Genomic DNA, 27309 nt, shown 5'->3' with positions numbered 1-27309 from the left:
GAGAAAGGAGTTGGAAGAAATTCCTCCCCGACTGCCCACCATCCGGTCCGAGAGCAGCTGGAGTGGTCACGGAGAGAAAGGAAACGGAAGCGGAGGGGGAGAGCAGGGTTTGGACGGCTGCGATGGGAAAAGCGAAAGCCAAAACTAAAGGACGACTGCGACAAAATGGGGCAAACGCACTCCCACCCAGAAGAGACGGCAAATAAGGCTTACCTACCCAAATTCCCGAAGCCCGCACCGGATTTTAGAGCCGCTTTCGGTCTTTTAAGATGTCACAACCACTCAGTTACTTTTCAGTCGAGAGTCGGAGGAGATTCAGCACAGGCGGGAAGAAAAAAAGCCGACGACACTTACCCACACTCGGGGGCCGAGGTAATCGAATACGATCGATTTCGATCTTCTGAACGTGAGCAGGGTATTCCTTCCTGGAAAAGAGGATTAAAAACAGCTGTATTCTGGACAACAGCGCATTCAGGCAATACATTTTAAGTGTGCACATCAGATAATGTAAAGCACCGACCACAATTACAGGTCTTCTGTTCTTTACATAATGTACATTTATAGGCTGCAAGTTCCTTGAGGACGGGGCAGTGTTATTTATTTTTATTGTTCTTCCCCAGATGCTAAGTACACTACACCCAACAAGATGCTCAGTATATACTACAGAATGACAGACTTCCCCTATTCAGCCAGGGTTTGAACAACGGAATGTTGCTTTCACTCCAGGTATTTTCCTTCACCAATAAATATGATTTCTATTTCGTTCAAGTAGGTCGACGTTTGAGATTTACTTCTCAAGCCGACGGAGCAAACCAGCAGCCAAACTGCAAAATCGCTCTGATCCCTAGCCCTCTTCGCTTTGGCCAAAAAATCAACGATTCCAGACATCCCAGTGCACCTGGATCTACTTTCCTGTCTTCTATTGTACTCTCCTAAGCACTCAGCTCAGTGTCCTGCCCACGGCGGGTGCCCAAATACCACCGATTGACAGGGGGCTTATCTATTCTTAAACTGATGGCCTAGTAGCCTCAGACTCACCTTTTGACAGAGAACCAATCCTATGCTAGGAATTGTGTGAAAATTAACCTAGAGGGGTAATCTTGATAAAAACAAGAATGTACAAGAGACACGGGAATATACTTGCTATACGTAGGACCCCCCCTCAAGATCAGTGGAGTCTAAACAAGATTTACTATTCTATTTTTTTTGTTAATGATGTGCATATAGCTTTAATTCTATTTGTTCTGACGACTGACACCTGTCTACATGTTTTGTTGTCTGTCTCCCCCTTCTAGACTGGGAGCCCGTTTTTGGGTAGGGACCGTCTTTATATGCTGCCAGCTTGTACTTCCCAAGCGCTTAGTACAGTGCTCTGCACACAGTAAGCGCTCGATCAATACGACTGAATGAATGAATGTAGGAAAAATGCCGATCTCAGGTCATTAAGTCATCGTGGCTAAAACCGGCAAACTCTCCCCCATAATTTGGCTAAAAAGGACTAAAGTGGTCTGCAGTTCTAAATGTATCAGACCCACTTTTCCAGTTGCAAATTTTCTGATACGGAAACCTCTAACTTAAACTTATTTACCAATTATTAACCTATTTTTTAAAAGACGCGGCCACCAGAAGATTAGCGTTGGCCGATTCAGCCGCCCCCTCCCCAAATACTCTGTGAGATCTACCGGCCGGGACTTCATCGGAATATTGCCGATTGAGAACCAAACTGAGAATTTCAATGACACCAAAATGGGCGGCGAAGAAGAAATGGGCATCGGTACCGTAATCACCTTCCCAGATCACCAAATTCAATGGTTTCTACAAATCTAATAATATCTACGGTATTTGTTAAGCGCTTACTTCGTGCCGGGCACTGTACTAAGCGCTAGCATAGGGACGGGGCCCCAACAGAGAGGCTCACCCTATCAATAATAATAATAACGACGGCATTTATTAAGCACTTACTATGTGCCAAGTTGAGAGCTTGCCGGGCGCAGAGTAAAATACAGCACAGTTGGTAGACACAATCCCTCTAGACTGAAAGTTTGATGTGGGCAGGGAAGGGGTTTGCACTGTACGCTCCCAGGCGCTTAGTACACAGCTCCGCACGTGGTAAGAGCTCGAGAAATACCATCAGGTGATGAGGATGACGATGATGATCCCCAACCCCAAGGAGCTTACGGTCTCAGGGAAGATCTCTTTACAGGACAACGGACGGCTTTTGGGCGGGATGGGCAATCCTAGCTAGTCCATATTGCTCCTTGGAGCTGGAATAATAATAATAATGGCATTTATTAAGGGCTTACTATTGGCAGAGCACTGTTCTAAGCGCTGGGGAGGTTACAGGGTGAATGGATGCAGGAAGGCGGCCGGCTGTAGGTTTCCTCTTTTTCCCCTCTGACGGTCGTTCCCAACTCCTTGGCCTCAGCACCCAAAAGGGTTTCGCTCATCCCCACTGGATTCCGGAGTCAAGCCTAGGGCTTCTCCCGACCCAATCCCCCCAGCAGGCTGGTGGATGTCTCTATATGTTGCCAATTTGTACTTCCCAAGCGCTTAGTACAGTGCTCTGCACACAGTAAGCGCTCAATAAATACGATTGATGACGATGATGATTTCCTTCCACCGTTTCCTGGCTTGTCGCACTACCTATACTTGGAGAATTCAGTAACTTGGGAAGGGGAGGTAGAAAACGGCTACACTTTTCCACGATAACAGGTACCGGACCAGGAGTCAAAGATGGACCATCAAGGAAGGTTTTGTTTCTCCCCTGACTCAGAGAGGGAGGAACGATATTTTCCACGCCCCCCCGAAGGAAAGAAAAATTCCAAAGTATTTCTATGGCTGAAATGGAAAGCAACTAGGGTAATACTATGGTGGCTAAAACCCCTGCCCAAAGGATTCGGGTGAATCCCTGAAAATAATTGGAGTGGTGAAGCCGGAAGCCCATAAAGAAACCCCCACAGCACCTGTATATATATTTGTACATATTTATTACTCTATTTATTTTACTTGTACATATCTAGTCTATTTATTTTATTTTGTTAGTATGTTTGGTTTAGTTCTCTGTCTCCCCCTTTTAGACTGTGAGCCCACTGTTGGGTAGGGACTGTCTCTATGTGTTGCCAATTTGTACTTCCCAAGCGCTTAGTACAGGGCTCTGCACATAGTAAGCGCTCAATAAATACGATTGATAATGATGATAAAGAAAATGGATACTCCCAATTGAAGCCTCTTTCGCTAAACACACACATATATAAAAAAGGGAGAAAAAGCGCTGGGGTAGATACAGGGCAATCAGATTGTCCCACGAGGGGCTCCCAGTTTTAATCCCCATTTTCCAGATGAGGTAACTGAGGCACGGAGAAGTTAAGCGGCTTGCCCAAAGTCACACAGCAGACGAGTGGCGGCTTTTTCAGCAAATAATAATAATAATGTTGGCATTTGTTAAGCGCTTACTATGTGCAAAGCACTGTTCTAAGCGCTGTGGGGATACAAAGTGATCAGGTTGTCCCACGTGGGGCTCACAGTCTTAATCCCCATTTTACAGATGAGGTAACTGAGGCTCAGAGAAGTTAAGTGACTTGCCTAAGGTCACACAGCAGACGTGGTGGAGCCGGGATTCAAACCCATGACCTCTGACTCCAAAGCCCGTGCTCTTTCCACTGAGCCACGCTGCTTCTCTACTCTCTACTCTCTACTGCTGCCCCAGTAAATACGACTGACGGATTTTGTCTGTTTTCTTTTACGTCTTTGTCTATGAACTCGATTTGCCTGACTAGAGTACATTTGTTATGGTGCATTTTTTTTATAATCATAATGATGGCGATGGTATTTGTTAAGCGCTTACTATGTTCAAAGCACTGTTCTAAGCGCCGGGGCAGATTCAAGGTGCCGTGGGGCTCACAGCCTTTAATCCCCATTTTACAGGTGAGGGAACTAAGGCCGAGAGAGGTTAAGTGACTTGCCCGAAGTCACACAGGAGACAGATGGTGGAGCCGGGATTAGAACCCACATCCTCCGACTCCCAAGCCCGGGCTCTTTCCGCTGCTTTAAGCTCTCACCGTGTGCCAGGCACTTTACTGGGCAAATCACGTTGGACAGAGTCCCCGCATGGGGCTCACGATCTTAATGCCCATTCTACAGATGAGGCAAAGGAGGCCCAGGAAGTCACACAGCAGACTGGGGCAGAGCCAGGGACCCAAGTCCTTCTGACTCCCCAGACTATCCTCCACCTCCATCAGGCCACGCGGCTTTTCATCTGTCTCGCCCATTATTCATTCAGTCGTATTTATCGAGCGCTTACGGTGTGCTGAGCACTGTACGCTGCAAGCTCCTTGAGGACACCTTTCCCTTCTTTTGTACGCTCCCCTGCAATTTAGAAGAGTGCTCGATAAACACCAAACCGCGGAGGATGCTGTTGAAACGGACCCATCACCATCATTAATATTTACTGAGCCTTTTCACGGGGCGTCATATTAAGACTGCGAGCTCCCCGTGGGAAAGGGTCTGTGTTCAACCGGATTATCTTGTATCTTACCCAAGTGCTCAGCACAGCGCCGGGCACATAGGAAGCACTTAAATACCTTAAAAAAGGGCTTCTGGGAGTCCAACGTTGTCCTCCACATATAACCTGTGTATGCCCAGTAATGCCCCGTTCAATACCGGTGAGAAGATAATGGCCGCTACGAGCGAGGCCCGGCTCCCAACCCAGGATAATAATAATAATAATAATGGCATTTGTTAAGCGCTTACTATGTGCCGAGCGCTGTTCTAAGCGCTGGGGGGATACCAGGTGATCGGATTGTCCCACGTGGGGCTCACAGTCATCACCCCCATGTTACAGATGAGGTAACTGAGGCTCCGAGAAGTGAAGGGACTTGCCCAGGGCCACGCAGCAGACGTGGCGGTGCTGGGATTCGAACCCGTGACCTCCGACTCCAGAGCCCGCGCTCTTTCCCCTGAGCCACGCTGCCCATCCGACGATCCTCAGCTCCATTCAGAGGGTAAGCCAGAAGCCACTTCGAATGAAGGGCATCTTCAACCTCAGCAAAACTCAAGTTTCCAGGGTTTGATTGATGGAATTGTTGTTTAATGCTATTTATTACACAGTTTGTGCCAGGCGGCTCCAAGTTGATCGGGTTGGACACGGTCTCTGTCCCCCACGGGGCTTACAATCTTCATCCCCATTTTACAGGCACGGCAACTGAGGCCTCGGGGAGTGAAACGACTTGCCCAAGGTCACAGAGCAGACAAATGGCGGGGCTGGGACCCTTCTCTCAAGCCCGTGCTCTATGTGCCACGGCACGCTGCTTCTCTAAACTTCTTTTTAAACCCCATTTGGACAAGTGAGCATATGACCACACTGCTATTGCAAAGTCTCAGGCTTTTCCACAGGTATTCCTACTCTAATAATTACCACCACCGTATAGGTGAAATCGAAGAAATACGACAACCCATGCTGACTGTAAGAAATCTGTGTTTCCTCGAAGAAGAAACATTTGGGATTTTTTTTTAAAGCTAGATTTCTTTCCAGTACAAGAAAAAAAAGGTAAAAATAAATTCAATACATGCCAGTCAGACTAACTGGCGTCAAATTGTTTCAGGTACCTGAGAATTACTCAGGACAAACTTCTGCTGGCAGGTACGAATATACTGTAGCAACATGTCAATCATTTCTTTGACAATTCATGCAATTTTTAATCCTTGAAGGGAAGCTTTGCTGTTCAAAAAATACTAAAGAAGCTGGTTTCTGTTTTTGGCAAATCGGATTCTCATGCGTTGATAGGAGTACTACTACTTATCTGGAATATACATATTCACTCTATTTTACTTGTACATATCTATCCTATTTATTTTATTTCGTTGGTATGTTTGGTTTTGTTCTCTGTCTCCCCCTTTTAGACTGTGAGCCCACTGTTGGGTAGGGACTGTCTCTATGTGTTGCCAATTTGTACTTCCCAAGCGCTTAGTACAGTGCTCTGCACATAGTAAGCGCTCAATAAATACGATTGATGATGATGATGATGATGATTTATGCACTCTATCAGCACTTGAGTTCGTGTGTGTGTTTGAGAGAGAAAAAGATCAACTGTACAATCAATTTATACCGATAACCCTAGCTGGCAATACGTCAGGAACTTTAACAATGAATAAATCATTTTCCATCTTGTTTCAGTAGGAATAACGTCAAACGTTAGAGAAGCATCATGACCTAATGGGGAGCCCTGGCAATCAAGAGGTCCTGGGTTCTAATTCCGCCTGCACCTCAGTTCTCCCCTGTGAAATGGAGATTACTTTGTTCATTCGTTCAATCGCATTTACTGAGCGTTTACTGTGTGTAGAGCATGATACGAAGCGCTTGGGAAAGTACAACACAACAATAGACAGTGATATTTCCTGCCCGCAACGAGCTGCTGTTTGTGGGACGGGGACTATGTCCAACGTGATTACCCTGTTTCTACCCCAGCGCTTAGTGCAGTGCCTAACACATAGTAAGTACTTAAATATCACAGTTATTATTATTATTATCATCATACTTTTAAAGTCTGATGCTTCCCCCTTCCCGTAATTCGCACTAGTGTCTGCCTCCCCTACCTGAATAAGTCAGGTCCTTGGGGGAAAAGATTGTCGTCTGACTTTTAGGGTACTTTCCCAAGGACTTAGTATTTTGTACTTAGTATGCACTGAGCGTCATCTCTCCACAGACATGCATATAGACTTACTGTTGACTGATTGCCATTTCTGAGCAAAGAAATTTCAGCTAGTAAAGAAAGTAACATGGTGGCACAGAGACACAACTGTCCAAAACCAATGTAATAATAATAGTAATAATTAAGGTGTTTGTTAAGCGCTTAATACGGGTACTAAACAAGCAAATTGGGTTGGAAACAGTCCCTGTCACACATGGGGCTCACACCCTTAATCCTTATTTTACAGATTCATTCACTCAATAGTATTTATTAAGCGCTGCTTCTTGTACTTTCCCAAGGGCTTAGTACACTGCTCTGCACACAGTACGTGCTTAATAAATACTACTGTACTTTGTACAACGAACTGAAATACCGTTGCCTATCTTTGTTGTCTTTTATTCCTTTCGGGATGAAAAGCGAATGGGCTTTACTGAGCCAACAAACACAGTAATGATTTTGTTTTTATCTCAGCACTCTCTCCATTCTCTAATATCGATATTAAGCTTACCTTTCCTTTTGATCCAGACTGCTTAAAGCATGAAAGAGAGAAACACGTGAGAGAGGAAAACCAGTTCTCGGTAAACAACTGCATCGGGGTGAATTTCTGACCAAACTACAAATGCATTTTTACTGAAGTTCAGTGACACCAACATCTGCGATTCAAAACGTGTTTGGATTTTTGAATTGACTATAAAAACCTAGCACGCCGAAGCAGGTTTTTCATTCCTGGTTTCAGAGAAGGGTGAGCTAGAGCGATCGGAAAAAAAATACGCTAAACCGCGTTTTTCAAATATGGAATAATCTGGAAAAAAAAAAGCTCAGGAGAGAGTCAAACAGCACAACTTCGGCTTACCCCGTACTGTATACTGCCAAAAAGTGAGAAAGGGCGCGCACACACAGGTGTGGGTGTGTGTTTGTGCTTCTGTGTGCATCGTGTGTGCGTTATAAATCACAAGCAAATAGAGGCCTACCCCAGGTTAGAGGTACGCTAACTTGTATCTTCTACAGTTTGACGCCTAACTCCATTTACCCGGCACGGCCCGCTGCATGAAAGATAAGAAAACCTTTTCCCACGCACCTCCGCCCACCAGACGGAGATCGGCGATCGACAACAACGATTTTCCGTGTGCGGCAGACGGCCCCGGCCGAAGCCACCCGAGCGGATAACCGACGACGTTGCCGGACGGAGAGGTGATGGATAACGCGGATACCGCTGGGTTAATCGCCTTTTATTCAGAGGAATGCCGGCCGGCGAGAACCTAGATGAATTTCACCGTCCAATGCCGAACAGGACGAAGCAGCTGTTGCCGTCTAAACCACCGGCCGATTAAAGAGATGGGGGCCGATTTTTACGAAAGCAGGTGAACTCGTCGATACGATTAAAGAAGGCCCTACTGAAGAGAGGCATTCGGAGGGCAGCAGACGGGCTCAGGAGGAAACGTCAGGCCTCGGGGTTCTTTATGAAGAAGAGGCGGTTGCTGTTCACCCCACGTAGGTGAAATGACTGAAACTGAAAAACCGCCAGTCCGCTGAAAAAAACTGATACCACCCATAATCTTAATTCAGAGCTTCATTTATTAAAAAAATTGTGACGCTCTCTTGTGAATTATCTGATCCGGACTAAACTTCTGTGAGGTGTCCTTCTTTAAGGGATTTCACATCTTGTTTCTAGGAATTATGGTATAAATCCCTATTTTTCACATGCAAGTTTCTGAGTAATTTTACCCATGATGAACAGGTTCATGAGACAACCGTAATTTCAAGGAGTATACTACCATTTTCCACGGGAAACACCGGTAAGTGTCGCTCATATCAAATATTACCGATTCACTTCCTTAAGGGCCTGGGGATTTCTCCTCCCCAGCAAGTTTGGAGAAGGACAAGATTATTTTTGTAAGTCGCGATGCTCTCTGGAGTGGAAAGAGGAGTAGAGCCAGTTAGCTGCGGGTGTGTGGAAACTTTCCAAGCGCTTAGTACAGCGCTCTGCACACTGTAAGCGCTCAAAAAGTACGACTGAATGAATGAATGAAACGAGCAAACTTTGGAAAGGAGCAGGCCAGGGTTTTACCGTAACTCAATGAGTGCCAGCTTGCAGCACTTGGGAGTGTGCAAAAGAGTTAAGAGACACAGTCTCCTCTTACTCTTCTCTTCTTTCTCCCTTCCTTTCCTCTATTTTTTCCCCTTTTCTCTCCTGCCATTATTGATACTTAATTCCCTACATATTACCCATCTCCCTGTTCTGGAGCTTGCAAAAAGTATGGCAAAAAGAAAAAAAGTGGGACAATTATGTGAGAAAATACAGTACTGACTGAAAAGAGTACTGAAGTGGTAGTCTCAAATATCTACCGTCTTTTTAGCCCACAATTTTCCACCATCCTCTAAAGAGTTACCACTTTTACAGTCCCGATTTTTCGAAATTCGAGGAAAGGAAAAACAACATGCTGGGCTCAGATGATACAGTCTGAATTACTTACTTGGAGTAAATGTAGAAAGGAAAACAATTCTCAGCATTCCTCCCTCCACTAGAGATTATTCCTGCAACTGATCAAACTGTCAAAAGGAGCTCCAGGGAACAGATAAAACTCCTTTTTCCCAGGCACGTTTAGTGGCTAGGTAGGTCTGATTCTTCAAATCGATAAAAAGCACTGGTCAATAAATGGGAGAGGGGGGAAAAATGAAGCCGACGGAAATGGGGAAATATAATCAAAAGGGGATGCATTCCTGTATATAAATCCTACCTAGCTTCTGGTGGAAAATAACTAAACTTACTCCATATTTTAGCACTTGCCCCCAAAATGTGGGGGAAACAGAAGGGGCCCATTATTAAAGTGAGATGAGAAGGGGGGGCATTCGGGAATAAAACGCAGCCAAATGAGAAGCTTCGCGTACCAAAAGCAGCTGCATCATTTGACCGTGAGTGAAAGATAATTGGAACCGATCAAGGACCCAATCCGGTACTATCCCACTCTGGAGCGATGAGGCCCAGCTCCTAGGGAAGAGCGAGGTAGAGAAGCAGCGTGGCTCAGTGGAAAAAGCACGGGCTTGGGAGCCCGAGGACGCGGGTTCTAATCCCGGCTCCGCCACCTGTCTGCTGCGCAACCTTTGTCAAGCCACTTGGCTACTCTGTGCCTCAGTTCTCTCATCTGTCAAATGGGGATTACGACTGTGAAGCCCACATGGGACAACCTGATCGCCTCGTACTTACCCCAGCGCTCAGAACTGTGCTTGGCACATAATAAGCGCTTAACAAATACCATTATTATTATTATTATTACTACCCACCACACCTAGCACCATGGATTACGGGGGTGGGACCAGCAGCCAGGACGGAGACGACGCGTCACCTGTAATTTTCTTTTTTGTTTTATTTTTCTCCCCCAACTCGCGAGCCCAGACCAGAGGCACCCGACATTTCTGGCCCAATGCCCAGAGAGGGATAAAGGGATAAAGCTTTCCAGCCACCTGGCCGCCGGGAATCGGGGAGAAACGCTTGATCACGGAATGCGTGTCGGGGTTCCAGACTCACCACAGTGCCTGCTGCCCAGCTGAACCCCAATGCTGCTCAAGAGCTGTTTCAATCAATCAATCAATCAATCAATCGTATTTATTGGGCGCTTACTGTGTGCAGAGCACTGTACTAAGCGCTTGGGAAGTACAAGCTGGCAACATATAGAGACGGTCCCTACTAAACAGTGGGCTCACAGTCTAGAAGGTCCAAAGCTTTCCCCTCTCTCCTTGCCATCTTGTCTTCCCCTCATTCACCCTGACATTCTAACCGAAAACGCTGAATGTACCTGTTGGCCTGGAAAACACTAAGTTTGACATAATCCTTTTGAAACCCCAAGTCGATAATAATAATAATAACTATGCTATTTGTTAAGTGCTTACTATAATAATAATAATAATGATGGCATTTATTAAGCACTTACTATGTGCAAAGCACTGTTCTAAGCGCCGGGGAGGTCACAAGGGGGGCTCACAGTCTTAATCCCCATTTTACAGATGAAGTAACTGAGGCACAGAGAGGGTAAGTGACTTGCCCAAAGTCACACGGTTGACAAGTGGAGTTGGAATTCGAACCCATGACCTCTGACTCCAAAGTCCATGCTCTTTCCACTGAGCCACGCTGCTTCTCTGCTTCGACTATGTGCCAAGTTGGATGTGGATGCCAGGCTTAGTTTGGATGCCAGACACAGTTTGTTAAACCACTTACAAAAGAAGCGTTTTGAGATTTAAATGGGAACGTAGCTCAGTGGAAAGAGCCCGGGCTTGGGAGTCAGAGATCACGGGTTCTAATCCCGGCTCTGTCACTTGTCAGCTGTGTGACTCTGGGCAAGTCACTTGACTTCTCTGGGCCTCAGCGACCTCATCTGTAAAATGGGGATTAAGACTGTGAGCCCCATGTGGGACAACCTGATGACCTTGTATCCCCCTCAGTGCTTAGAACAGTGCTTGGCATATAGTAAGCGCTTAACAAATGCCATCGTCAGCACTTAGAACAGTGCTCTGCACATAGTAAGTGCTTAATAAATGCCATTAAAAAAAAAAAAAGGAAGAGAGAGGTTGGGATCGGCCTATTTTCTCTCCCACCCGGTCTCTTCCCTATCTCCCCTATTCCCGCCAGTCAATCGACGGTATCTGATTGCCACTGTCTTGATCTGCGATGTCCCTCGCTCGGAAAAGACACGGGCCTAATATCAAAATAATAATCGCCATTCCACGACTGCATAAGGCATTTTTCTGTCGCTCATCTCATTTTATATTCCCAAGTTGGGAGGGGCAGGAATTATCTCCATTTTACCGATGAGGAAACAAGAGATTTAAACGCCTTATCTAAAGTCACCTAGCAGGCAAGTGTTAGAACTAGAACTAAATTCCAGGTCTCCCGAATCCCAGACTCTCGCTCCTTCAACCACCCGTCGTGGCCTAATACGTGAGATCCTCTCCCTGTTCTCGCCCGGGATGGAAAACAGTCTTCGCCTCCACTCTTCCGCGTCCCTGGCTCGAAGTCTAGAATAAGCAGGCGTCTACCAAATTTGGGAAGGGGAAACGGTACGCTAGCTAACGTGGAAACAAATTAAACCGGATCGTTTACACAGTTACAAGCAAGATCGAACCCCCAAACCAGGAAGACTCAAAGGCACGGCGTGTTCTGGAAGTTAAGGATGATTTCAAACTCCTTGCACCTGGGAGGGTTACTGGAGTAGTGGACCGCAGTTTCCCTGGATAAATTAAGCTTTCAGCTGCCTACAAACAAGAGACGGGACAGGCAAAATCGCACCATCATTTGAGGATTCGAGTCTCAGATACAACATATGCTTCACGGAGGAAAAAAGCTAAAAATTCTTGGCTGGGCTTTGGGGGAAGTCAGGAATGCCACGACCTGCGGTCGGGTTGGGATCAAATCAAACTCTTTGTGAAAAGATAGTATTCAAATATTTTCAGTGCGGGTCAAACTGTTTTGACTGATCACATTCTTAAACGGATAAGCACCATAAGATCTGAGTCCCCATTCTTTAATTTTCTGGGTGTAGAAAATTGTGGAATAGAGTTTTCCACTTTTGTTCAACACAGTCACAAGATAATACAGGTTTTTAATGTAACTGGCCTAAGGATGCACAGAGTATCTGTGGAAAAGACTACAATTCTGTACTTCTCTGAAAACCTCCGGTGAGTAACCTATAACCTGTAACAGGAAAACGGCCAAACTGAACGAAACAAGGCATAAAGAACAGAAGGGCGGTGATCAAGCTGGATTTTTAAAGTTACGAATAGTGCACACTTTACTGCAAACAAGATGCGCAGAAACTAATTATCTAGAGACGGGATATCACTCCGATATGTTAAGAGGGCAAATAGCAGGGAAACCCTTAGAAACCCAAAAAGGAGGCACAATTTTTGAGTCAGAATGAATAAATGACTGCTGTCAAAAATCATTAGAGAGACTCTGGTGGAGCTCTGATTTACAATAGAGTGATAACAGAAGAGGTAGTTCACTATGCAGTTCAGGTGCTGAAATTATGAAAATGAAGATAATGAAGGCTGAGGAGTTTGAAAAAATGTTAACAGACAAAGGGCAGTTCATAAACCTTGAAAATGATTCTGTAACTTCTGAAGTGATGTAAAACCCAAGGGGGGGTAAGTCTATTTTTGCTAACAGACAAGCTAAATCGGGACGTGAATCAGAAATGCTAATTCAAGGATGATTCCGAAATCACACACACATGCACACGCACACAGGACAATAATAAAAATAGCCACGTTAAACTCGGGAGCGATACAGGGATAAGCGATAAACACTATTAAAACTCACCATTTCTTGAGACTCAAAAGCTAGTGAATACTTTGCAAAAATAGACATCAACTTTATTATAGACATAATTAAATTTTTTGAAGGACTACTGAGCAGTACAAATGACCTAGGTAAACACGAAAAGGAGGCTTTAGTGTTCTAGGCTGTAGACTGATCGCTTAAATGTTCAGAACTGTTCTCCTGAAAAAGGAAAGGCAGTGAGAAAGAATTCAAAAACACATCGCAACTAACAAAAGGCGTGGGGGAAAACGGGAGCGGAAAGAAATTTTACCTTTGGGCTGCTGTTTTCATGACGGGTATCTGTGCATTGGCGTGGTGAAAACGTCGGCCGTGGAGTACCGTCCCCGAACTCAGAGACACGTTCTGTGAATTTTCACTGTGAGATTCAAGAAACAGAGGATATTTCTTTGGAAAGACAGCCAAGACTTTACGGAATGAGAGATTAAACAACTTGAATATCCAGCAACCCCAAATTATTTTTGAGGTAGAGTCAACTGGACACCTGGGCACTCAAACACCTTTGCCCGGACTTTGGGGAATCTGCGTCCTCATATTCTTTAAATTTGTCATTTGAGATCCCACTTTCCCAATGAAATGAATAAAATTCTTCAACGTGCTAATATGGTACAAGTTGTTAAAAGCAGTAGTTTGAGTGTTTTGGAAAAGCACGTTACGCCGTGGGGCTGAGATCGGGGTCAATAAAGGGCACAAATCCAAGTGCAAGGTGAAAATGTGAATGTGACTAATAACCTTTCTCATTTAAGAATTTTAAAAGAATCCCATCTTCAGAAAATCCGTGGGGTATTTTCTCATAACCGGCATCTTTCGATGACGGCGACGCGGCCCAACCGGCTACGTAATTACTTGGAAAGGGCAGAAAATACTACCTCAATTTCTTGCTGTTCAACATGTTGAGTCCTAGCGAATTTCCTTTCAGAGTTCGGAAAGGTCCGATTTTGCTCCGCCGGGCGTACGTCTTAAAGGAGTCACCGGCGCTGGTACCCACGGCATCTAATCGATAGCGTTGAGGCTACAAGAATCCACAGGTGGGAAGAAGTTAACGAGACTGTAAAAAGTCGCCAGGCGGCAGGTTGATGATCCAGACCTATCCCGGGAAATTAGTTGGAAATCGGAGCCGCTTTGCTATTAATTGTCAGGAGCATCACTGGCCGCTCAGTCGTTCCCCAAAACACCGCATTTCCCGTAACCGTTCAAAGTACATTTCAATGATTAATAAGAGAAGCGGCGTGGCTTAACGGAAAGAGCCGGGGCTTGGGAGTCGGAGGTCGTGGGTTCCGATTCCGGCTCCGCCGCTTCCCTGCTGTGTGACCTTGGGCAAGCCACTTAACTTCTCTGGGCCTCGGTTCCCTCATCTGTAAAATGGGGATTAAGACTGTGAGCCCCACGAGGGACACCCTGCTTGGACAGTGCTGGGCACATAGTAAGCGCTTAACAAATGCCACAATCCTTACTAAGAACAAACCCATTTCTCCGGGATTTCCCGAGGACAGGGAGCGGCGTTGCCTGTGGGCTAGCGGCTCGTCAGTGAGGTTGCCCACCTCATTTGTTAAGTGCGTGTTGGAGGAGATTTGTGAGGTGAGGTGGGATGGGGCGAGCTGATCGCGTGCTTTAAATAATAATAATAACGGCATTTATTACGCGCTTACTATGTGCAAAGCACTGTTCTAAGCGCCGGGCCAACGGCAAGAAGTTTCTATTTGATGCGGAGGTGGATGGGCAATCATTAGCGGTTAAATAATAATAATAATGATGGCATTTATTAAGCGCTTACTATGTGCAAAGCACTGTTCTAAGCGCCGGGCCAACGGTAAGAAGTTTCTATTTGATGCAGAGGTGGATGGGCAATCATTAGAGGTTAAATAATAATAATAATGATGGCATTTATTAAGCACTTACTATGTGCAAAGCACTGTTCTAAGCGCCGGGCCAACGGCAAGAAGTTTCTAGTTGATGCGGAGGTGGATGGGCAATCATTAGAGGTTAAATAATAATAATAATAATGATGGCATTTATTACGCGCTTACCATGTGCAAAGCACTGTTCTAAGCGCCGGGCCAATGGCAAGAAGTTTCTGTTTGATGCGGAGGTGGATGGGCAATCATTAGAGGTTAAATAATAATAATAATGATGGCATTTATTAAGCGCTTACTATGTGCAAAGCACTGTTCTAAGCGCCGGGCCAACGGCAAGAAGTTTCTATTTGATGCGGAGGTGGATGGGCAATCGTTAGAGGTTAAATAATAATAATAATGATGGCATTTATTAAGCGCTTACTATGTGCAAAGCACTGTTCTAAGCGCCGGGCCAACGGTAAGAAGTTTCTGTTTGATGCGGAGGTGGATGGGCAATCATTAGAGGTTAAATAATAATAATAATAATGATGGCATTTATTAAGCGCTTACTATGTGCAAAGCACTGTTCTAAGCACCAGGCCAATGGTAAGAAGTTTCTATCTGAGGTGGAGGTGGATGGGCAATCATTAGAGGTTAAATAATAATAATAATGATGGCATTTATTAAGCGCTTACTATGTGCAAAGCACTGTTCTAAGCGCCAGGCCAACGGTAAGAAGTTTCTGTTTGATGCGGAGGTGGATGGGCAATCATTAGAGGTTAAATAATAATAATAATGATGGCATTTATTAAGCGCTTACTATGTGCAAAGCACTGTTCTAAGCGCCGGGCCAACGGTAAGGAGTTTCTATTTGATGCGGAGGTGGATGGGCAATCGTTAGAGGTTCCCGAGGAGTGGGGAGACGTGGACTGAACATCTCTGCTGATATTAGACGTTCTCATACTAGATATTTGAAGAGAATGAGGAATTAGAACGCGCCATACTGACCCTCTTTCCTTCTGAAGTTTCAGGTCCATCGTTCTCATCCTCACTGAGCAGATTTGGCTCACTATTTAGGAGGCAACGAAAGAGAAGCGTTAGTAATGGGACATCGTTTACTGCTACCCCGATAGACGGTCCTTGTTTATTAAGACGGTAAATACGCTCGGAAAAGAGACGCGGAGAGTGACTTCACGTCTGGCAGCGGGCTTGGGAGTCGGAGGACGCCGGTCCTAATCCCGGCTCCGCCGCGCGCCCGCTGTGTGACCTTGGGCAAGTCGCTTCACTTCTCTGGGCCTCAGTTCCCTCAACTGTAAAATGGGGATTAAGACTGTGAGTCCCATGCGGGCCAGCCTGATGACCTTGTATCTACCCCAGTGCTTAGAACAGTGCTCGGCACATAGTGAGCGCTTAAAAAATACCGTAATTATTATTGCTGTATTTGCCAAATGCCTCGCCGATCATTTCTCTCAGTTCCTATATTGACTAGAATGATAGCCACCACTGGATAATTTCCCCTCCGCCATTTCTGAGGGGGAATTAAATGATTCGTTTCATAAAATCACTGGTTTCGTAAACCAGGGGTCGCGAGTTTCTAGGGGAAGCAGCGTGGCTCAGTGGAAAGACCACGGGCTTTGGAGTCAGAGGTCGTGGGTTCAAATCCCGGCTCCGCCACTTGTCAGCTGGGTGACGTTGGGCAAGTCACTTCACTTCTCTGGCCCTCAGTTCCCTCATCTGGAAAATGGGGATGAAGACTGTGAGCCCCTTGTGGGGCAACCTGATTACCTCGTACCTACCCCAGCGCTCAGAACAGTGCTTTGCACATAGTAAGTGCTTAACAAATACCAACATTATTATAAGCAGCGACGGCAGAGGATCTGGGTGGGAACTCCGGCGGATCCGGGATCGTGGGGAAGCGGGAACTCCCCTGAGCGCAATGCACACCGGAACCGAGCTGACGGGACCGCACCTCCCCAGGGCTTAGCACAGTGCTTGGCACAAAGTCCTTAACAAAGCTGGCAATCACTACTGATCCATGGTAAAAAGAGAAGGGACAAAAACACGCTAATGCTGCAGATACAGGCTCAGAGAAACACGCAGACTCTGTGGTAGGGAGAGGGGGAGATGGAGGCGTTACCAAAATTTAATGAATATCTAACTGTTCGGAACAGCTGGGAAAGTGCGATAAAAGTAAAATACAGAGTCTCAAGTGCCCACTTCTCTCTTCCTTCTCCCCTCCTTTCCCTTTTACCTTCTGCTCCCCTTACTGCTACACTTCACAGTCCCTCCCGTTTCGGGGTGACAAGTTATGCGGACAATTATGGGAATAAAAATGACACTCTGCACAATAACTCTGAAAGCTAGGTCCTTTCGGGGCTGCAAAAAGAAGGAAAATGAGAGAGAGGGGGGCAATTCCAACGGAGGGAATGAGTCCGTAATCCAAGTGACAAAATTGCGACGGAAAAGAATACAAAAATCCCTGTGTCATGAAGATGATGTTTCATCCCCTGAATCATGCTGTCGTTTTTAGGTCCGCCTTAGGTTCCTTTCAAGATGACAGTTCTTCGCCAGATTCCCCGGAGAACCAAAAAAAAAAAACCAAAAGAAAATCCAATGATTTGACAACTGGGAGATGAATGTCGGGAAATCGGTACGTGTTTCTTGAGCCCCGAGTAGCCAATTCATTAACGTCAGCAAATGCCAGATTCCAAGCACTCCACAACTGCTTGCTAATTATTGATTAGCTTGTAACTACACAGGAGCTTAGTACAGTGCCCGGCACATAGTGAGGGTTTGATAAATGCCATTAAAGCCAAAACACTTTTGGTACAGAATTTATCCGAGTCTTGTTCTTGTCTTCTTCAAGTGCCCTGTAGCACTCGCAGCAGATATTACTCTATTTATTTATTTTACCTGTACATATCTATCCTGTTTATTTTATTTTGTTGGTATGTTTGGTTTTGTTCTCTGTCTCCCCCTTTTAGACTGTGAGCCCACTGTTGGGTAGGGACTGTCTCTATGTGTTGCCAATTTGTACTTCCCAAGCGCTTAGTACAGTGCTCTGCACATAGTAAGCGCTCAATAAATACGATTGATGATGATGCCTTCTGAAAACCTTCTCACACCTTAAAACTCTTCCCTCCATTAGGAACCTCTCCTTCGATCACTTTTATAAATGCATCGCTTTCTTTAGAGTTCATGGAAATCTTCTCAACTCCCAGGTTACTCAAACATCATCACCATCGCGGGCATTTATTGAGTGCTTAACGTGGGCAGAGCACTGTACTAAGCGCCCGGGAGAGTACGACACAGAGTTGGAAGACGAGTTCCCTGCCCACGACGAGCTTTCGATCGAGAGGATTTATTTACCGTATCTGTTCTTGATCTCCACGCGCTTGGGCTTATTCCTTAGTCCACGCTCGCACGCTCTTAACTACTGCCCAGTCCGACGGGGAGCAGTGTGGCCTAGTGATAAGAGCAGGGACCCGGGGGCCGGAGGAGGCGGGTTCCGATCCCGGCTCCGCCGCTCGGCTGCTGGGTGACCTGGGGCGAGCCGCTTAACTTCTCTGGGCCTCATTGCCCTCGTCTATAAAACGGGGACTGAGAACGTGAGCCCCACATGGGACCACCTGATCTCCTTGTAACCCCCCCAGCGCTTGGCATATAGTACACGCTTAAGAAACACCATTATTATTATTATTATTATTACGGACTTTGGGTTCTCCTACTACACTGCAAGCTCCGATCCTCCTTCTGCGTCATCAGCATCTGACTATCCGGTACGGTGCTCCCCGCTTCCCGCTCCCAAAAGGTGCCCATATCCTGACTGACAGGGATGGGGAGGGAGGATGATTGACGGCGGAGAGACAGGGGTCAGAAAATGTGCACAGCAGTGGCAACGACAGCGCTTCCCTTCTTGGCCTCTCCCTACCTTGGCCTTTTTTGGGGGCGAGGAGCAGGGGACGTTTTCAAAGGCAGGATTTCTTTTTTTTGGCTTGGGAATTCGCAATAATACCAACCAGACGTCCCGCAGACACTCACTAAGGTCACACTGCTCGCAAAAAAACAAAGTGAAAAGCACGTGAAATCAATACGCCCGAGCTTTTACCTAATCTTAGCTCTTAAGTTGTTCACCCTGTGACTACGATAAACACCACCTAGGTTGAGGTACCGACACAGATATCATCATCATCATCATCATCAATCGTATTTATTGAGCGCTATGTGCAGAGCACTGTAGTAAGCGCTTGGGAAGGACAAATTGGCAGCATATAGAGACAGTCCCTACCCAACAGTGGGCTCACAGTCTAAAAAAGATATAAACTAATCAGAGGAAATGTTCATAAAGGAGAACAAAAATCTCTAAGATTTGGTTCATTTAAAGTACACGGTGCCCTTAGGACACCACGCCCTTAAGTGAAAGCAAAGCATGCCCTTGCCCCGCGTTTTAGCTTCTGTAAGGAAAGAAACCTCATCATCTGAAGAAACATTTAATCTTTTCCAAAAGCTAAATAAAATAACCTTACTCTTTTTCCGTATCTCCTTCACTTTCTTCGGCATTATCGAAGCTCCAGTTGGTTTTAAAACCTCCATCTCTTTTGGACTGCGATCGATCCAAAGCTGAAATGAGAAGAACTTGACGTAAGCTCTTTGAGCTGGACTGAGAAGCGATCGACGGGAGATCGCAACCGGAAAAATGTTGAGTGAATTTCTTGGAAGCCCCCCCGGATATGTCCAAGGAGCCTGCCGATTCTCCCGGGGAGTCGCATCTCACCGCTTACCTGCTGTGTGACTTCGGGCGAGTCACTTCACTTCTCTGTGCCTCCGTTCCCTCATCTGCAAAACGGGGGTTCGACACCTGTTCTCCCTGTACATATCTATTCTGTTTATTTTATTTTGTTAGTATGTTTGGTTTTGTTCTCCGTCTCCCCCTTTTAGACTGTGAGCCCACTGTTGGGTAGGGACTGTCTCTATATGTTGCCAACTTGTACTTCCCAAGCGCTTAGTACAGTGCTCTGCACATAGTAAGCGCTCAATAAATACGATTGATGGTGACGATGATGCTACTTAGACTGTGAACGCCATGTGGGACCTGAAAAATCTTGTATCTGCCCCAGTGCTTAGTACTTAAGGGCTTAAACACCGCAACGATTATTGTCTCGTCTTTCGCTTTTCGAGTCGTCTCGCGTAGTGGATAGAGCAGGGGCCTAGTCTCCGCTCAGCCACCTGTCTGCTGTGTGACCTTGGGCAGGTGGCTTCACTTCTCTGGGCCTCAGTTCCCCCATCTGTAAAATGGGGATTGAGACTGTGAGCCCCGCGTGGGACAACTTGATTAACTTGTATCTCAAAATAAAATTCAATAAAAGCCCGTGAGGTCAAAGCTTCGTGTGAAATTCTTCCTTCGGGGGTGGATCTCCATCCGACCCTCCCAACCACCCAGGGGAAGGACACTCAGTACGACGAGAATCAGCCAGCAGAAACGCAACTCCCCTTACTTCCACCACATCCACCATTCGTTCATTCAATCGTATTTACTGAGCGCTTACTATGTGCAAAGCACTGTTCTAAGCGCTGGGGGGGATACAAGGTGATCAGGTTGTCCCACGTGGGGCTCACAGTCTTCATCCCCATTTTACAGATGAGGTCACTGAGGCTCAGAGAAGCGAAGTGACTTGCCCAAGGTCACACAGCAGACATGTGGCGGATCCGGGATTCAAACCCATGACCTCTGACTCCAAAGCCCGGGCTCTTCCCACTGAGCCACGCCGCTTCTCTACCACCACCACCACCACCATAGTAATAGTACCATAGCAATAATGACGGAATTTGTTAAGCACTTACTATATACCAGGCACTGTACTAAGCGCTGGGGTGGATACAAGCAAATCGGGCTGGACACAGTCCCTGTCCCCCATGGGGCTCCCAGTCTCAATCCCCATTTTACAGATGAGGGGACTGAGGCCCGGAGAACTACAGTGACTCGCCCGAGGTCACGCAGCAGCCGAGTGGTGGAGGCGGGATTAGAACCCGGGACCTTCTGATCCGCAGGCCCGGGCTCCGGCCACCATCATCCCAAGAGTCGAGGCGGGGTTCCGGCAGGAGCCTAAACTGCTCCGGGAAATGGGGACCGGTCACTCCTGCAGGAGGGACGTTTCCTCGGCCGCATTTCTCCGGGCTCACTTCGTCGGGATTAGCGCGCTTCCACGGAGAACTGGGGAGAAGCGGCTCAGCACCAACGGGAAAGGGAACAGATCCCATTCAAAGCAGCGGGGCCCTCCCTCTTCCCAACTCGCATCCTGGTCCCTGCCGACCTCGCACGAGGAGGGCAGGGAGAGGAGGAGGAGGAGAGAGAGGAAAGGCCATCCCTACTTCATCCTGTATATATGTATGTACATATTTATTACTCTATTTATTTATTTTACTTGTACATATCTATTCTACTTATTTTATTTTGTTAGTATGTTTGGTTTTTTTTTTTTCTCTGTCTCCCCCTTTTAGACTGTGAGCCCGCTGTTGGGTAGGGACTGTCTCTAGATGTTGCCAATTTGGACTTCCCAAGCGCTTAGTACAGTGCTCTGCACATAGTAAGCGCTCAATAAATATGATTGATTGATTGATCCGCGAGGGAGTAAATAATAATAACAGAATAATGATGATGGTATTTGTTAAGCGCTTACAATGTGCAAAGCACTGTTCTAAGCGCTGGGGAGGTTACACGGTGATCAGGTTGTCCCACGGGGGGCTCACAGTCTTCATCCCCATCTTACAGATGAGGTCACTGCGGCCCAGAGAAGTGAAGTGACTTGCCCGAAGTCACACAGCTGACGGGGATTTGAACCCCTGACCCCTGACTCCAAAGCCCGGGCTCTTTCCACTGAGCCACGCTGCTTCTCCATGTGCTCCCCGCGTTTACAGAGCAAAGCAAATGCTCCTAGGACAGTCCACTGATCAGTCCATTTGGAGTCTGAAGGTCCTGGGTTCTAATCCCAGCTCTGCCACTTGCCTGCTGGGTGACCCCGGGCGGAAGTCACCTTACTTCTCCGGGCCTCAGTTCCCTCATCTGCAAAATGGGGATCGAGACTGTGAGCCGCAAGTGGGACAGGACTGCGTCCAACCCGATTTCCTTGTATCTACCCCCGCGCCTAGTGCAGTGCCTGGCACGTAGTAAGCGCTTAAGATATCCCACAACTATTTATTATTACAACAGCCACTGTCACAGCGACGACGGCAGCCACGGCGAGAGTTTTGGCCGTAGCCTCTGGCAGAATAATAATAATAATAATGACGGCGTTTATTAAGCGCTTACTACGTGCAGAGCACTGTTCTAAGCGCTGGGGGGATGCAAGGTGATCAAGTTGTCCCACGTGGGGCTCACAGTCTTTGTCCCCATTTTACAGATGAGGTAAGTCCAGTGACTTGCCCAAGGTCACACAGCAGACGCGTGGCGGAGCCGGGATTCGAACCCAGGACCTCTGACTCCAAAGCCCGGGCTCTTTCCACCGAGCCACGCCGCTTCTGGAGCCGAACGCCGGGCCCGGCTGCCACCGTCCGGGATCTCCTCCTTCCTCGACCGGTGTCTCGCGCTCGGTCAGCGCGCCGCGTCCGGCCGCGGGCCGCTCTTCTTCAGGCCTACGTGTCGTCGTCGGGTCAGGCCGGAGCGTGCTGAGCGCCCGCCGGAGGTCTGGACGGGTTCCTGGGCGGGGGCGGCCTCAACGCAGCCATTCCTCCGTTGTTATCTCCACGGCCTTGGAAGAGGGTCAGAAATCCGCCGCGCTAGGCTTCCCAGAAACGAAGGCCGTTCGAACGCCTAGCAGCTCCGACCGGCGCTTAGCCGAGGGCCGGGCACGGAGGAAGCCGTGATTATCTCCGAGGGAAGCAGTGCGGCCTAGTGGGTAGAGCGGCCCGGGCTTTAGAAGGACCTGGGTTCTAATTCCGGCTCCCCCGCTTGCTTGCCAACTTGGTGGGTAGCGATCATTTTACTTGTTAAGCGCTTACTAGGTGGATACAAGCACATCGGGATGGACAAAGTCCCTGTCCCACATGGGGCTCACAGTCTCAATCCCCATTTTACAGATGAGGGGACTGAGGGGCAGAAGTGACTTACCCGAGGTCACACAACAGACAATAAGAATAGTAATCATGGTATTCATTAAGTGCCAGGCACGGTGGCGGAGCCAGGATTAGAACCCATGAGATGACTCCTCTCCATACAGTCTGTAGTCGCTCAGTATGCCGCCTGCCCAAACTGAGCTTAAAGCCTAGAGAGGGAGACTGTTAATCAATCAATCAATCAATCAATCGTATTTATTGAGCGCTTACTGTGTGCAGAGCACTGGACTAAGCGCTTGGGAAGTCCAAGTTGGCAACACACAGAGAAGGTCCCTACCCAGCAGTGGGCTCACAGTCTAAAAGGGGGAGACAGAGAACAAAACCAAACATGCTAACAAAATAAAATAAATAGAATAGATATGTACAAGTAAAATAGAGTAATAAATATGTACAAACATATATACATATAATTATATACATTAATATAAATAAGTTACAGCTATGGACGTAAAATGCGCCGGGGCTGACACAACTAGGGTGGGAAGAAGAGCGACTAATCAAAAGGCCATAACTCTAGAGTATTTCAATGATGATGATGATGATGATGATGATGATGATGATGATGGTATTTGTTAAGCGCTTACTATGTGCAAGGCACTGTTCTAAGCGCTGGGGGGATACAAGGTGATCAAGGTGTCCCACATGGGGCTCACAGTCTTCATCCCCATTTTACAGGTAGGGGAACTGAGGCTCTGAGAATTTCAGTGACTTGCCCAAGGTCACACAGCAGACACGTGGCGGAGTCGGGATTCGAACCCATGACCTCTGACTCCAAAGCCCGGGCTCTTGCCATTGAGCCACGCTGCTTCTCAATGGTATTTACTGAGCACTCACTACGGGCTTGTTATTTTGGAGCCTCCCAAGCCTAGGCAGAAAGCGCTCAATAAATACAACCGATCGATTCGGAGAGTACGATACCACGGAGGAGAAAGAGACGACCCTTCCCCTCAAGGACAAAGGGGGAGATGGATGTAAAAATGAATTTGATGTATGGAAATGCTGCGGGGATAGGGGAGGAATACCGGAGCGCTTCGGGGAGCAGACCAAATCCACGGATGATGCTGGAGGAGATGGGACGAAGCAAGTTTTGTCAAGAAAGATCCGGGATTTTTAGCCAGGATTTGAAGACAGGGAGAGGAGTGGGCTGTCGGTCGGCTACGACGGGGTTGGCGGTGGAAGAGAAGACCCCCTCTTAACGCTTTAAACCTCCATCGAGGGTATTTATTGAGCGCTCATTATGTGCCGAGCACTGTACCAAGCGCTTGGGAGAGGGGACGCTACGGCAGAATTAGCAGTCGCGCTCCCTGCCCATAAGGAGCTTACAGTCTAGAGGAGACCGATGTTAATGTGAATAATTTACAATATAGAATTTAAAGACCTGTACAAAATTTTAGCGCTATTTCCTCTTCCTCTGGGGACGTGGAGAACTAGACTCCATGTCTCCTCCTGAAAAAAACCCCGGATACCAGAAGAGTTATTAACTTCTCAAACTTCTCCTCAAGTCTGAATTACCCAAATCCCTTTCATTATTAAAATTATTCTGGTGCCTTACGGCGCACAGCACACTAAGCTAGGCGCTTAGGGAATAAACGGAGAAAAATAAAGAAAACTGACCCCTTGGGGAGGAACACACACGTAAAACCATGAGTACACCCAATTCTGCTCTCAGGAGGCTTCGCGTTACACGATTTGGATAATAATTCTGGTCCTTGTTAGGTGCCAAGCACTGTTCTAAGAGCTGCGATCAACACACGTTAATCAGTTTGGACGCGGTCCCTGTCGCGCTTAGGGCTCACTGCCTAAGTAGGAGGGAGCAGGACTTCACCCCAATTAGCAGGTGAGGAAACTGAGGACAGAGGAGGGAACTGACTTGCCCAAGGTCACCCCGCAGACACGTGGCTGAGCCGGGATTAGAACCCAGGCCCGGGCTCCGCCCGCGAGGCTACGCTGCGTCTCGAGAACCCGAGGAAGAATTGGGAGATGTTCTTCCCACGGCTGAGGCTGCCCTGGTGAGCCATAATCCAACAGCGCTCAGTACAGCGCCTGGCACCTAGTAAGCGCTTCGCAAATACCACAATTAGCACTATAAATGCTGCTGCTTGACTTTCCAGATGCTACCTCAGTCTCTCTGGACCATCAGGAGAACTGAGAGCTTAGTACGGTGCTCCGCACACAGTAAGCGCTCCATAAATATGACGGAATGAACGAATAAACTCATCGTTTTCGCATCCCTACGGTAAACGGCAACGAGGGACAAGGCCGGAAAGCATTCTGCTCCCGACGGACCAAACGTGCCCTCGGGTTTGGGGTCCCAAAACGGATCCGGGAACCCCACCCCATGAGTTCCCACTGAACCTTACAGAGAGATCACATTTCCAATCCCCAATCAATCGCCCGACGGTATTTATTGAGCGCTTACTACGTGCGGGGCAATGGAACTGAGCTCTTGGGAGAGTGCGTTCCCTGCCCGCAACGAGCTTACAGTCCAGAGGCAGAAAGACCCCACTCCTTTCTCGTGGCAGAATTCCCGGCCGCGGCGGCGACTATCTCTCCGGTTTTCGGGTGGGACGCTGGGGTCAGTCTGCGGCTTCGTTTTACGGCACCTTTAAAAACGTTCCTTCGCCCTTTCTGCTGGCCAGAAGCTGCTGGATACCCTGTGGATCTCTTTCCATCAATGGCTACACTGTCACAATATTCCCCCCACCCCGGTGTTACACAAAAACGCCCCGCATTATCGATCGGTTGTGTTTACCAAGCGCTTACTAAGCACTTGAGAGAGTAGGATACAACAATAAACAGGCGCAATCCCCGCCTGTGATGAGCTTACGGTCCGGAGGGGGAACGGAGACGTTACAATCGATAAATCGTAGGTACGGACGGACGTGTTTGGAGGCTGAGGGAGGGGGGGAATAAATCCAAGCGCAGGGGCGACGCAGAAGGGAGTGGGAAAAGAAGAAATGAGGGCTTAGTCGAGGAAGGCCTCTCGGAGGAGATGCGTCTGTCCGATACGAAGTGGGAGGAAGATCCAGGCCGGAGGCAGGACGCGGGTGCGGGATTGGCGGCGAGATGGACGAGATTGAGGTATAGGATGAATAGGTTGGCATTAGACGCCAAAGCGTGCAGGTTGGGTTGTAGTATATATGTTTGTACATATTTATTACTCTATTTATTTATTTGTACATATCTATTCTATTTATTTTATTTTGTTAGTATGTTTGGTTTTGTTCTCTGTCTCCCCCTTTTAGACTTTGAGCCCACTGTTGGGTAGGGACTGTCTCTAAATGTTGCCAATTTGTACTTCCCAAGCGCTTAGTACAGCGCTCTGCACATAGTAAGCGCTCAATAAATACGATTGATGATGATGATGGTAGAAAAGCAGTGAGGAAACTGTAGCACTCCTGGTGTCTGATACCACACACACACTATTTTTTTTCTATCCCACGGCTTCCTGCTGTCCAACAGACTCGCATTCGTTTGTACATTTGTACATGTATATTTGTACATATCTATTCTATTTATTTTATTTTGTTAGTATGTTCGGTTTTGTTCTCTGTCTCCCCCTTTTAGACTGTGAGCCCACTGTTGGGTAGGGACTGTCTCTATATGTTGCCAATTTGTACTTCCCAAGCGCTTAGTACAGTGCTCTGCACATAGTAAGCGCTCAATAAATACGATTGATGATGATGATAATGGTTCGTTCTGCGTTTAAGAGCCCTTAGCGGGAAGTCCTAAAATCAAAAGGCCATAATTCGAAAGTATTTCAACAGAATGTCAAAACCTAAAGCACTCTTAAATCACTCACTTACTAAGCCTCAGGTGATTCCCTTTTAATAGCGATATTTCTGGGTGTCAGAATTTTGTATACGTTCCCGGTACCACCACAAAGCTACGCTGACACCAAAAATGAAGTACGTGGCTGGCATTGTCTTAAAAAAAAAAAAAAAAAGCCTTGCATTTCTAAACCTCCCACTTTTGAGTTTCCGTTTCAGATTTCATTCAAGAATCTCCGAGTACAGAAATGACGGTGCTCTGCACATAGTAAGCGCTCAATAAATACGATTGATTGATTGATTGATGGGTAACAGCTTCTTTTCTACATCAGTCAATTCGGTGAACTTGAGTCCGATCCTCAGCTCTTCTGCGAGCCTGTATATTTTCACTTGGATCTCTCTGTGTAGTTAATTACTCGCGTCCTGACATTTTATACTGCTACACTTGAAATTCTTCCTGATATAACCCCTTAGGAACGCTACAGTTTGCTGTAAGCTTTTTGAGGGTATCAACCAGGCTATAATATCCTCTTAAACACACGTCAGTTCACCTGCCTCCACCTTCAGATCATGAGCTC

General features: G+C 47.1%; 1 protein-coding gene across 1 annotated transcript in view; it reads right to left on the bottom strand.

The window, feature by feature from the left end:
- Nucleotides 1-27309, bottom strand: part of SENP6 (SUMO specific peptidase 6) — a 121451-nt gene that overhangs the window by 61178 nt on the left and 32964 nt on the right. Inside the window, exons 7-12 of the mRNA XM_038760880.1 lie at nucleotides 19379-19472; nucleotides 15861-15921; nucleotides 13887-14029; nucleotides 13271-13375; nucleotides 7195-7215; nucleotides 355-425 (exon numbers count right to left, since the gene is read on the bottom strand). Coding sequence (XP_038616808.1) covers nucleotides 355-425; nucleotides 7195-7215; nucleotides 13271-13375; nucleotides 13887-14029; nucleotides 15861-15921; nucleotides 19379-19472 — 495 coding nt within the window. The remainder of the gene's footprint in view (nucleotides 1-354; nucleotides 426-7194; nucleotides 7216-13270; nucleotides 13376-13886; nucleotides 14030-15860; nucleotides 15922-19378; nucleotides 19473-27309) is intronic.

Source organism: Tachyglossus aculeatus, chromosome 19 (assembly GCF_015852505.1).
Source record: "Tachyglossus aculeatus isolate mTacAcu1 chromosome 19, mTacAcu1.pri, whole genome shotgun sequence".
NCBI lineage: Eukaryota > Metazoa > Chordata > Mammalia > Monotremata > Tachyglossidae > Tachyglossus > Tachyglossus aculeatus.
Note: the sequence above shows the minus strand (reverse complement) of the source record. Positions and strands in the feature narration are given on the sequence as shown.